A 13884-nucleotide genomic window follows, 5' to 3' on the forward strand; every position below is an offset into this window, starting at 1 on the left:
AAGGAAAAATCCAAGTAGAATATATAGATTGAATTTTGGCAGACTGCACCCATACTATTGGTCCATTTACCTATGAGCCCTAAGTGGGTGTTAAATCCCTGTTTTCAGTTAATCTCAGACATTATTGTCATGGGCAGAAAACAAGCAAAGGCCTACTTTGGCCAAGCACCAACAGTTTATTTTCCCTAAAATTACCATCTAGAACTTTATCCCAAATGCATTTAACAGTGTTTTCTAATGGTTCCTTCACAGGAATAGCTGCTTATGTGTGGAATAATGAAGTCACCAAGTTTCAAACCAGGACCTCTCATAAATACATGCTGCCTTCACTGCTTTTTCAGGTCAACCAATCAACATTTATAATCACACTACCTATATTGCACAATCAGTACCAATCTTAGACACTATAGGTCAGGTCAAAAACATCTCTGAAAATGGTAAGCTGTTGAGGCAGCTAAATTGTCTCAAAAGAACTAGACAATTTGGGTCTCCCTGGATCCTTATACAAAGGCAATCACTTAGCTGATCTGCTGCTTTTTGGTTCTGCCTGCTTATTCCATTCAAACCACAGGCATCCAAGCAATGCACAAAGGACACTCACTATATCAGTGCACCTCAGTGCACATACCTTATGCCTCGGGTATCAAATTACTAGGAAAGAAGCCAGACATATAGTAAAAAATTGTCCATAATGTATCCAACATTTGCCACTTCCCCAACTGGGAGTTAACCCTTGGGGACCCAGTGCTATTTGGGAAATGGATCTTACCCATCTCATAGAATTTGGCCATCTTAAATGTTCATGTCAATATGGATACATATAGTGGTTTTATCTTTGCCTCTCCCCAAATGGAGAAACTACTAAACATGGAATTAGCCATTTGCTGGCTGCATTCTCTGCCATAGGTACACACCCCCGAACATATTAAGACTGATAATGGATCTGGATACACCAGTGCCAATTTTAAGGCCTATTGCAAAAAATTGGATATTGACCATAATACTGGAATGCCATATAATCCTCAAGGACAAGGTGTAGTAGAAAGAGCTAGCCTCGCTCTTAAGCTCACTGATAATAAATTAAAAGGAGAAAACTGGTATCCCACAAAGGCATGCCAAGAAATATCACAACACTTGCTTTCTACATTATTAATTTTTGAATCTGGATGATGATGAAAAATCTGCTGCCATGAGATTCTTGCACTCTGATACAAATAAAACCTTCGCCACTGTCCTGTGGAGAGACCCCCTAGATCACACATGGCATGGCCCTGACCCAGTCCTAATATGGCAGTGTTTAATAGCAGAATGCACTAACTTGGCCTCATAGCTAAGAGAGAGAATCCCAACATTCTCAATGATAGGCAAGAGCATGGTAAAGAGGAGCTAGTTTGTTCCACATAATGAGTTCCATTTAGGAAGCTGCAGGATTCTCCTGGCCTTGAACCAAGTGAAGAAGGCAGTGATTGAGAGTGCCAACACAGTGTATTCCTCCAGGCTCCTAGCGTCAGACTATCCTTTTTTGGGTACCACGTTGGAGAAATACTCATCTTTACTCCCTCAAATTTCTGTACATATTAACAGTTGTCTGGCTCCAAATTATACTTTGGAAACACACAATTGTCTTTCTAACTCAACAGACATCTGTACCTCATCCCATTGTTCTTCATATCAAACTCAGTACCTGGGAACGGTGCTTACTCCATACCAATTTGTTTCCAAAACTTTGAACCCTGTGTGAAGCCATGTGCTCTGTGTCCTATTGAAAAAAAGCCTGTCCCCAGGGTTTCAGAATCTACACAGGTTTGAGACTGACTAGGTCAGTGTGGTGGGAAAATCATACCCACAGAAACAGGTACAGAAATGCTGCAATGTAGTGAGCTGTATATTCTGAAGGAGACACACCAGCAAACCAGAAACACAGCACATTTACTATATGAAATCAACAGAAGGGTACAGCTACTCATAATAGGGGATGCGAGTTTGTTAGACACACACACACAAACCTTATTGTGGTCCCAGTATTTCCTTGGGAAAAAGAAATTGAAAATTGAAAAGTATCCTGGTCAACATAGTGAGTTCAAAAACAGCCTGAACTGTGTATTGAGACCACTTCTTAAAAATAGAGAGAGAGATGCAGAGAGATAGTGATAGAGATAGAGATAGAGAGAGAGAGAGAGAGAGAGAGAGAGAGAGAGAGAGAGAGAGGAAGGGAGAAGGATGCAGAGGGAAGCAACCTCTGACCTCACCATTACTGCAATGGCACAGAAAGACTTACATACAGACTCACATGCAGACTCCATGGTAATAAGTCAAAGAAAAAGCATGCCCACAAAACATGGTAGTGAAGCTTTAATAACTTGAGGGAGGAAAGATGGCAAATACTGGGAAGAGCTTTCTGAAGATGATACTGACATTTGTCAAGAGAAGAGAATGGAACCCTTCATTCCAAATCATCCTTCTACATGGAAGATAGATCTGGGGATCAATGTGTTCCCTCAGACATGCTAAGTATTAACCATTGAATAGGAACCAGGATTCTCACCCCAAAACATACATAGTCTTCTAGCTTTGTCCTCTGCTATGGAGATCACACATGGGCATCATCACCATACCTGCCTGGTGGGGGAGGGGGGCGGCTTCTGCCGCCTGGGGGCAAAACCCAGGTAAATCCCGCTTCTGACACCAGATATTGCGGTAAATAAGGATCAGGATAAACAAATAGGCCGAATAGATGTTTAATCAGGGAGAAATAACTTACAACCTAGACAGATGAACACCAGGAAATTCAACCCGATCCTCTCCTGTCCGAGTCACGCCAGAAAGAGAGGATACTAGAAGCACATGTGGACCGTGTGGATCCAAACCTAGACTGTATTCTGGTTATATTACCATCTAGAGAATATCCTTCAGGGATTTTGATGCAGAGAGAAGATATCATATTAGAATGGATATTCCTACCACATAAACAGAATAAAAAACTGAAAACATATATAGAAAAGATCTCTGACTTGATTATAAAAGGTAAATTAAGACTTCGTCAGCTAATAGGAAGGGACCCAGCAGAAATTATAGTACCTTTAACTAATGAGGAAATTTCTTCCTTATGGAAAGATAACGAATATTGGCAGAGAGCTTGCAGTAACTTTTTGGGAACAATTAGCAACAACTATCCCAAAACTGAGAGAATCAAATTCATAAAGAAAACGGTTTGGATTCTTCCACGCATTGTAAGAAAAACACCTATTTCTGGAGTTCATACATTCTACACTGATGCAAATAAATCAGGTAAGGCAGGATATAAATCAGGAAATATTAGCAAAGTGGTTCAAAGCCCTTACAATTCCGTACAAAAGGCAGAATTGTATGCCATTCTCATGGTACTTATGGATTTTAAAGAACCCCTCAATATAGTTACTGACTCTCAATACGCAGAGAGGGTCGTTTTACACATTGAGACTGCAGAATTTATTCCTGACAATACAGAATTAACTTCATTGTTTATACAGTTACAAGATACTATCAGAAAGAGGACTCATCCTATATATATAACACACATCAGATCCCATACGGGTCTGCCAGTTCCTCTAGCACAAGGCAATGATGAAATTGATCGTTTATTGATAGGAAGTGTGCTAGAAGCCTCAGAGTTTCATAAGAAACACCACGTGAACAGTAAAGGTTTAAAAAAGGATTTTTCTATCACTTGGGAACAAGCCAAGGAAATAGTAAGGAAATGTCCTACTTGCTCATTCTATAACCAAACTCCTTTACCACCAGGCAGTAACCCTAAAGGTATAAATAGGAATGAAATATGGCAAATGGATGTGTTTCATTTTGCAGAATTTGGAAAATTAAAATATGTACATCACACTATAGATACATTTTCAGGGTTTCAGTGGGCTACTGCTCTGAGCTCTGAAAAGGCTGATTCTGTTATAACGCACCTTTTAGAGGTAATGGCCATTATGGGCATACCTGCACAAATAAAAACTGACAATGCTCCAGCATATGTCTCCAGCAAATTGAAAGAGTTTTTTGAGTATTACAAGATAAAGCACATAACTGGTATACCACACAATCCTACAGGACAAGCAGTGGTTGAGAGATCCAATCGTACTTTAAAAGAAATGCTCCATAAACAGGCAGGAGGAACCAAAACACCCAAACACAGATTACATAATGCTTTATTAACATTAAACTTTCTTAATGCTGATGAAAAAGGAAAAAACAGCTGCAGAAAGACACTGGACAATAGAAAAAACTTCTGAACTAAATCAGCCAGTGTATTTCAAGGATGTACTGACCTCAGAATGGAAAGCAGGATATGTGTTACATTGGGGTAGGGGTTTTGCATTTGTATCTACAGGAGAAGAAAAACTATGGATACCATCTAAGTTAATCAAGATCCGAGTTGAACAAGACAAACATCTTAATGAAGAGAAATGACAAGTCATCCAACAAACTAGGTCCTATGAGGTGTGCGGAGGCCTCTCAAAGGTAGGGGAAGTGTTCTGTTCTTGTTTTTACAGGAAAACAGAGAAAACCTATCATCAAACAGCCAAAAGACACTGAACATGTAGGTGCCTACAGAAGAGAAGACAGCTCTTCAGAAACAATCACTTAAGGAAGCAGAATCTGATATATGGTAAAAAAAAAATTTAATTGTAGTAAACTATTTCTATATAGAAATCTATTTCTCTCTACTATCTAGTATTCCTGAAGTCCCAAATTTTGTAAACCAATGCTGGCTTTGGAGTTGGATTTGGCTTTCCTTCTCTAAATTCAAGCATGTTGTTAAGATTAAATTCATGGTTTCTGCCTTAAATCAAGAAGCCAATTGGTGTAAGGCAGAAGAAAACAAAATCTGGGGACTCATATCTTATGCAATTTTCTCTCTGAAATCCTAATTTTCTCACATACTTTTAATGCTTATTGTTGTCTTTCCCTAATGCATACCTTAAAACTTGAAAATTTTACTTTAATATTGATGTGTAACTTTTCCACAAGGAATAATAACGATTCCTAACAGCAGTCTTTGAACTTTCCGGAAAGAAGATGGGGCCCCACATCATCGTTTCCACTTGACTCAACCTGATGCATCGGAACTACAAACATCACCCTAAAACCGGTTTGAGACTGTTTTGCTCGAGACAACTCATGACTAGCTAGCTGTAATGGTGCACCTTTTTATTACACCCTGGCCAGAGTTTCAAATAGAACTACAGTCAAGAATTTTCTGCCACACAGTGACTAACTACATATGTCACAGCCAGTTCTGTTGAGAAATTTGGTTGCTAAAAATTTTCTTCCTACAGGATCCATTGGAGCAATCATCGTCCCATTTCAGCAGGAAGTAATCTTAATATGACTACGCCCCCTTTCCCTACCCTTGGAATTTTGGGATAATAGTCATCGTCTTTGGGTTGGTTTTAGTTATTTGGGATTGGGTGATGCTTACACTCGGGTTTATCTTTTAGACAGGAATAGGGAATGGTGGGTAAAGGTATGGTTTAGATGGGATATAAGTAGATTAGCCTATTTCCTTGAGAATTTGAGTATGAATGAGATAGTATTTTACAGCTTACATTGTTATGTATTCCTATGTGGTAAGCTATGTAAAATTAAGTTTATATTTTGTTATATTGTGTTAAATGTTTCCACCTATAATATTTTATGCACATTATTTTTTACCATATTCTATGTATGTATACTTTTCTTGTGTTCAAGACATTTTGTATATTGATACAATTTGGGATATTTATCTTGCTGCCCTTTATAGTTCTACCTCTTGTCTTGACACTTATACTCTACCTCTATTTTAGGGATTTACATGTAGGTATATGTAAATAGTTATATTGTTTAAGTATTTGTTCCTGCTTTACTCAGGAAAGTTTTAATCAGTCTTTTTAGCTAAGTTCCCGAGTATTACAGATTATCCTCACTCACATTTCCTGTACCTATGAGATTAGTCAGATATAGATGCTTAATCTTCAATCACTTCATAGACATGCAGAACATGGCATTTAAATGTTTTAATATTAGTACTCCATTGACATGAGACACTGTTGCTCCTGACAGCACCGTGCACTTTCCCGAAAATATGTTGGACACTGTTGTTGCTCCTGCTGGAGTTCAATCTCGCCTCAGCTAATGGCCTGTTGGGCATAGAATTGCCCCCACCTTGACCACTGATTTGGACATGCAGTCCTATGTGCTTGCAGGAGACAAATATAGAAGACTGCTTGACCTTGCCAAGTCAGGGTAAGACAGCCATTCTATTTCCCTGCTGTTGTTGTGGTCTGTCAAGTTCTCTTGGCCTTAGCCAAATCTGGGTGTAACAACGTCGCTGTGAGACCTAGGGTGACTGTTCAGGTGGCTTGCTGTTTCTGTCCTTGCTGCACCTTTTGGAAGTTGTCCATCCGCATTTCCTGTCTACTCTAGTATTGTTATTTTCCTTCTCAGGTCTTGATGAGGTTGAAGATTAAACTATCACAACTATTATTCTCTCTTCCTAGTTAGATATATTAGGTACTAGACTTACGTTTTCCAGCTTAGGACAACTCTATTGTAAACTCCATTATGCCCTCACCCTAGGACTAGATATGTAGGTCATTTTGTTCTCGATTTTCCTTTTCTTAGAGCACACTTGTTATTCACTGTTTTGTATATAGTCTTGTATTAAGCCTAAATCTTTTCTTTAGACTAAAAGGGGAATTGTAGTGAGGTAGTCCTTCTGTAGCACTGACCACGCCCATTGGGGGGTGGAGCGATGGGCGGAGGTGACCTGAGGAAGGAGGTCAGAGGGGGCCAGGAAGGTGCTCTCTCTTTCTGGCTTGACTCGGACAGGAGAGGATCGGGTTGAATTTCCTGGTGTTCATCTGTCTAGGTTGTAAGTTATTTATCCCTGATTAAACATCTATTCGGCCTATTTGTTTATCCTGATCCTTATTTACCGCAATACCTGCCATTAGCTTTTTCATACTATGATGTGTTAAACCCAGTGGGGTTATCAACCTCCAGACAGGCTTCGTGATTAATACCATGGACTTATTTGTATTATTTAATGCTTTAATTTTACTTCTCTTTAATTATGTCTATTAAAGGGCAAGTGTGTGTGTAGATGGAGGTGATAACAAGTGTTCCCAGAAACCAGAAATAAATGTCAGATATCCTGGAACAGGTTCAAGTGTTTGTGCCCCCAATATCAAACACTGATCCCAAGAGGCAGGTAGCAGCCTCATTCTTTGAGCCATCTCTCTATAATTCTCTCTAGCTTTTTGGTTGGGATTACATGAAGCTGAGGTGGAGAAAATTTCAAAGAATATGGCATATTGGGTCATTATTTTGTCTGAAAGATCTAGGATGCCATAGGTGTAGAGACAGAGACACAAGACTATTCAAACAGTTACCATAATGCGCAAGTCTGAGACTGTCAAGAAAAAAACCTCAGTAAATTAAAAGTCTGCAACACACTCTCTTATGCAAAAGCATTTTATTGAACTTACTAGAAACTAATGCTAAGGATGGTGGGGGAAATGTTAACCAGCTTTAATCCCTCTCAAATCCAGAGAAAGACAGATCACAGCTGAACAGTGAGAATACTGTATGCTCAATACCAGTTCATTCTTCAGTCATCATTATTCAAAAGAAATATGTACACAAATATGGGCAAGGAAAGGTAGAGGGCAAACAAAGACAGGGACATGGAACACACCTCCTCCAGTCCATGATGCTCTTTGTCTTAATCCCCTTCCCTGTGACTATGGTCTCTCACGCATGGATTGTGCTGGGATGCAATCCCTACCATTTTCAAATCTCTTTTCCTGTCTGAGCTTGTGTCTTCACTATTGGCCTTCAACATCAAGAGTCCCCATTCTCCATATCAAAGCTTCTCTCTGTCATCTGAACCAATGGAACAATATTGTCTCTATACCTCGAAAGCACCTTGAATAGAGCTGCACTGAGTTGAATGTGTTACGTTACTTTCTTTTCTGGCTTTCATTTCTCAGAGGCCAGCAGTAACCCCTCCTCCTCTAGTCCCAACAGGGACATAGGGAGGCCTCCAGGTTATAGACACATACTCCCAAGCAATCTACACATCTCCTACTCACAAAGTAGAGCTCTTTTGGCTGCCTTATACCTCTGAGGGTTTCCAAGAGTTCTGAACAATATTGAGTAAATCTGTCTGGCAAGACATAGTCATTGACATCATAGACTTCTTCAGGTGCAGGGTATTTCTCCAGTTTCAGCTGTCTCAGGTTGGCAGTATGTTGGAGAAGCATCTTAAGGCTGGACACAGACAACAAGTTCCATGCAAAATCAACCTCCACCAGCTGGGAACACTGGCTCAGGGCAGGGAGGATGACACCCATTTGGAAGTCCATAAGCATACAACCCTTCAATTTTAAGGTCTGCAGAGTAGCTTTCAGTCTCTCTAGCAGTCTTCCCAGAAGTGGATGACTTAAATTTAAAAAGGTGACACCACTCAGATCCAAATGTGTGAGCTGATGGAAGCTTGGACACTGGGACAGGTAACTCATGTCTGATTCTGATAGAGTGCAGCGAGTGATTGCTAGGGTCTTTAAGGGACGTTCCAAGTTCCTACAGGAAACAAAGCAGATTATCTCAGTAAGTCTAACAGCAGTAGAGAAAAGGGCAGCAACTTCAAGTCAGCAGAGGTGAGATAGTCCTAAGGTCATTCTGAGAACATTATGAAGGCCAAGGCAAGGATGCTCCCTGATAGAAAATTAACAACACAGGCACCACCATGTGCCTGCATAGATCCCCAAATCTGATCCCTCTGCAGTGTCAAGCACAAAACCTCAGGAGATGACAAATGGGGTCAGCAGGAAACCAAGAAGGAACACCTAGGGGAAACTTAATACCATACCTGTGTGTGCTAACGTTGGTCCCATGAGTTCCACCTTCCCAGCACTGCCTTTATCCTGCTTATAGGCCTTACGTGTGTCCCTAATCACTCTCAGTTATTTTCCATTAACTCAAGCCCTAACTGTGCCCAGACAGCCCCTGTCCCTTGCGAATCAAAGAGAGATATAAACTATGCATACAACTCTGAGGGCAGTGCTGACATGGGCAACATGTAGTTTACAAACTCATCCCCAGTGTAGACCTGATTTCCCCTCATCTAGGTCCTTAAAAGAGATGTTTTCTTGATAATGGTTGCTAAAATAGCAGAAAGACTAGTAGGTCATTCATCCTAAGGTAAAATCCATGTGTATTCACTAGTGGCTGGCAAGACCCTGGTGAACACTTATGTTTCATGTAACATGTAAGGGCTCATCTCTGGCCTGTAGAACAAGCTCTCTATCCTTCCTTACCTGAGCACTTGGTCTAATCTTGCATTCAGGAACAAGACATGATTCAAATAGAGATGCTGGAGCTTTTTGAGTTGGGACAACTGGGAAATGATCTGTGGAAAACACTGTTGTTTCATCTCTGGGTTCCAAAACCAACGCAAGGGTGTGAAGATTTCATTAAGAAGGAGTTTCTGAAGGTTACTCATCTGGCCCAGGCCAGGGGCAAACTGTGCAAGGGTCTTAAGGTCCCAGCGAACATTCACTTCCAGTTCCTGTATACAGATTGGCTCAAATACCACCAGCAGCTCTAGGGGGTTATAGACAGGGAGGGCCCAAAACTCCAGCTTTTCACAGATCACTTGCAGCACATCTTTTCTCTGCTGGGCCCAGCAGTGGAAATATTCCAGGTATTTACAGAGATGGCTGGAATTGAGGGAAAGGTTCATCATCACAGTCACAACCTCTTTTCCCTGTCTTTCAGGATGGTGCACCACTGGTTGCGTCTCTCTGACGACATCTGGGGAGCAGACACCATCCTCTGTTCCAGCCCACACATTCCAGAAGTTATGATGGGCATCCCGAAAATCAAGCACCTCTAATTTGCAATTCCTGTTGGTCAAACAAGAAGGGGATTCAAATGGCAGGGCTAACAATTTATAATATGTTTTCACCTCACACTACCACTTCCCTTGCCTTGAATGCATCCTGGAAACCAAGACTCAAAAGTTCCCTTTCTAGGGGCTGGCAACAGAGGCCATGGTAGACTCATTGTGTGTTGACTACATCTCTTAGCAGTGTGCTCCCTGCACCACTGTCTCTTTTCAATTATTCACTTCTCTAAGAAAGCTCTCATCAACTCCATCTACATTCTCAACTGTGTAGTCACTTCTCTGCATCCACACTCTTCCCCTCCATGCTCACACTTTCTCACTCACCTAGGTCGATCCTTCTGCTGAATCAGCAGATCAAGGCCATTCAGCACAGCCTTCAAGATCTCCAGGTCATGAAATTTCATCAGGGCTCCCACAGGAAGGCATCTGAATGGCCAGGCTGCCACCATAGCACTCAGGATGTTTGTTTGTTTCCCCTTAAAGGCATCTTTGAATAACGATGGGAAGAGTTCCATGGGTAGCGTATTCAGAGCGGAGATAGCCAAGGCTTCATTTTTGAGCAGACTACTTCTTGCCAGCATCTGGAGTGTCAAGGGCGAGCTCATCATGACCTTCACACAGACAGGTGCTATAGAAATATTCAGAGGAATTAACCCTTTCAGGGAAGCACTTTTAACATACCCCTTTACGTCTTCATTGCATAAACCAGGAAGGGCTTTAGTCATTAGTCTAGAAATGTTGGAAACCTGTGTTTCCTATTACTCACTGTCTGTCTTTCGAATATCCATTGGTCCCTAAGGCCTCATGGTCATGGGCACTAGTGGAAACAATCCCCCTTTTTTCTGCCAATGATGACTGTTCCCCTGAATGCTACTTCCCTGGGCAATGAGAAAGTGCAGGTTGAAATGAGAGCCAGACCCTTTTGTGGGATACCATCTTCTAATGTCTCTCATGATCCTCAGGAGCAAAGTTAAAGATCCCACAGCCAAGTATGCTTTGCATTCAATCAATGGAACTTGTTGGGAGAATGTGTGAAATGGATACAGTCACTGTCATTTCTAAAACTTTAGACCTGGAGCCATGATGAGCCCTTTATCACTCTTTAGAAGTTTGATACTAAGAATTTATCTACTTGATGCTTTCCTGAGATACATGGTTAACTGTCTGCTTCTGTAGAATTTTCTTCATCTTCAGTTAACAAGTCTATTATGTCTTTGCATTAAATCCTTTTAAGGTAGACTGGAGTTATTGGTCATTACTTGCACAGTGTGCATTAGCCCTTGATTATTGCAAACTCAGCACTCTCTTAAAGAGCACAACAGGTTAGCTCCAAATGTCAGTACCCATAACACTAAGCGACATATGGAGTTCTAGGCTAACTTGTGCTAAATGAGATTTTCAGGTTCAAATAGCCAAACCAAACATAACAACCAAATCAATATTACCAAGATGACCTGATACTGGTGATCTGGGTAAGGTTGTGTGTTCTCATGGGGGTGAATGACTTCCCTGATCAGGACACACAGAACAGGTGTTCCCAACACAGCAGGTCAGGTAGTCACTTGAGGAATCAACAAATAGTGTCTACCCAGGCCTTGTTAACCCTTCCATCCCCATTTCCTCTCACACCTTCCCTTCACAGCCCAACCTCTCAGAGAAAGCTACCATCTGATTGGATAAGAGAGCATGTCCCCACCCAATCCTACTTGGATTTTTATATCCATAGCTTGAGTGAATCAGATGTGGGGAAGCAGGAAATCCCAGATTGTATTCAAGACCCAAAAGCCTCTCTCACACTAGTCCATGACCCTGCATGGGTGACTGGCGCCTTTAATCCAAGCACCCGGGGAACAGATGCAGGCAGGTCTCTGTGTGTTTGAGGCCAGCCTGTTCTACAGAGAGATTTCTAAGACAGGCTCCAACACAATACTAGAAACCTCATCCTGAAAAACCAGAAACATAACATAAACAACAAGCGAACACACACACACAAAAACTTCTCACCAAATACTCAGTTTTGGGATTCAATGTTCTTGATTACATTTAGACATTTGTAATTTTTCCATATCAACTGGGTCAAAGTAGCTTGGCCAAATCTGAACTCATTATACATTCTGAGCTAACCTAGAAGTCTCAGCAATCCTACTACCTAAGTGTAGCCATGTGACTTGTGTGTGACTAGTTTGATTAGATATCCCATCAGAAAAGAGAATGAACTGAGTCTATGGTGACAGCAAAAACTCATTCCCCAAGTTACCTCAAACAATTAGGATTTGTCTATGTATTGTTAATTACTTATTAAATTAATTTTATGTTTGTTACTGCTTTCCTTTTTATGAAACCATTGCCATGGTGAGTGGAATCAACAGCGGGCTTTCAGTAACCTTCCTATTTAGTGGAAGAGTATCTAAACAGGGCATGCTCATGTTGGTTACATCTACTTTCAGGACAGAAAAGGAACAGAGTAGGTAGGTGTCTGGTGAAAATAGGAAATCACTTGTATTTTTCTCTTGAGACAGGATTTCACTTTGTAACCATTCTACAGTCCTGGAACTACCTCTGAGACCAGGCTGTCATGGAACTCACAGAGATCTGCCTGCTGCTACCTTCCATGTGCTGCTATTAATGTTGAGTGCAGCAAGATACATAACAGATCAAGAGACAGATGTTGGGGTTCAAGCTTAAGCTGAAATACAGAGAATCAAAGCAGCCAAACCATTACCTCTTTCCTTTACCGTAGGCTGAAAGGGCTGATCTGTCTCCACAAGGTCTCACCAAGTTTCTGACTGCTTCCTCTCCTTGGCGAGGCTGGAGAATCCTAAGACTGAATATTGAGTTCCTGCTTCTATCATTTATGCTACTCTAGTGCTGGGATTAAGGGTGTGAGCTCTGCAACTGTGTCTTGGGATTAAAGGTATGCCGGACTTGTATGTCTAGTTAGTATGGATGCTTTGCTAATTTTGTTTTTGTTTTTATATTTTTTATTTTATATATCAATCCCAGTACACTCTCCCTTGTTCCCTTCATCCCTCCTTCCCTCCCTGCTTCACTTCATCTATCTCTCTCCCTCCCTTCCTCCTATGCCCCTGGATCACTCTCCCATCATATCCCCCCTCCTCACTCTACAGGTAGGGTCATGCCATCCAGGAGGGATCAACAAAATCTTACAAGTCATGTGCTGTAGTGTCTAGGCCATACTTCTTACCTCTAGGTTAAGCGAGTATCCTGCCATTTGGAGTGTGCTCCCAAAATCCTTTTGTGCACCAGGGACACATCCTAGTTCCACTGTCAGAGGTCCCTCAGACTGTCTAGGCCTCCTATCTGAGACCCATGTTCAGGGGATCTGAGTGAGTCCAGTGCTGGTTTTCCAGCCATCAGTCTGGGATTTCATTAGCTCCCCCTTTTCTGGTCAGCTGTCACTGGGGGTTTCTGTAGCCTGGTCTGTCCCCATTTTCTTATCACAACTCTGAGATACCATCTTACTCCTGCCTTGCCACCACCACCTTAGTGAATTAGGATTTTTTTTATAACTTTTTGTTCTTTCTCTCTTTTTTCTTTCTTTCTTTTGTGGTTTTGTTTAGATAGGGTTTTTCGGTTTAGCTTTGGAGCCTATCCTGAGGTTGAATTAATTGAGATCCCCTTCTTCTGCCTCCCCATGGCTGGGATTAAAGGTGTGGACCTCTACCTCCCAGCCACAGGAGGACCTCTTACAAGCTTGTTTGCTGTGCTGTGTACAGGCTGATCTTGGGGCCTCACTTGAAATCCATAACATAGTGAACTCTGCTGAGGTCTGAGAGTCTACCAATTCTGATGGCCCATCAAGTGGCCATTACTCAAGATGATGAGAAAGCATGCACAAAGTGACCACCTTTCTGAAATTCAGAGTGACTCAAGACCAGTACCAGGGATTTAGGAGACCTTGTGTCCCATGGGAAAGCATGACATGCTCTGTG

General features: G+C 41.5%; 1 protein-coding gene across 1 annotated transcript; it reads right to left on the minus strand.

Annotated features, from left to right (window-relative positions):
- Window positions 1-8036: 8036 nt before the first annotated feature.
- LOC127213234 (PRAME family member 12-like) lies at window positions 8037-10539 on the minus strand. The gene is made up of 3 exons (XM_051173540.1): window positions 10256-10539; window positions 9342-9929; window positions 8037-8604 (listed from the first exon to the last, which is right to left on the minus strand). The coding sequence occupies exons 1-3, from the start codon at window positions 10537-10539 to the stop codon at window positions 8037-8039; spliced, it is 1440 nt and encodes a 479-aa protein (XP_051029497.1).
- Between the last annotated feature and the right edge of the window lie 3345 nt (window positions 10540-13884).

The sequence above is a fragment of the Phodopus roborovskii genome, unplaced genomic scaffold, assembly GCF_943737965.1.
Source record: "Phodopus roborovskii unplaced genomic scaffold, PHOROB, whole genome shotgun sequence".
NCBI lineage: Eukaryota > Metazoa > Chordata > Mammalia > Rodentia > Cricetidae > Phodopus > Phodopus roborovskii.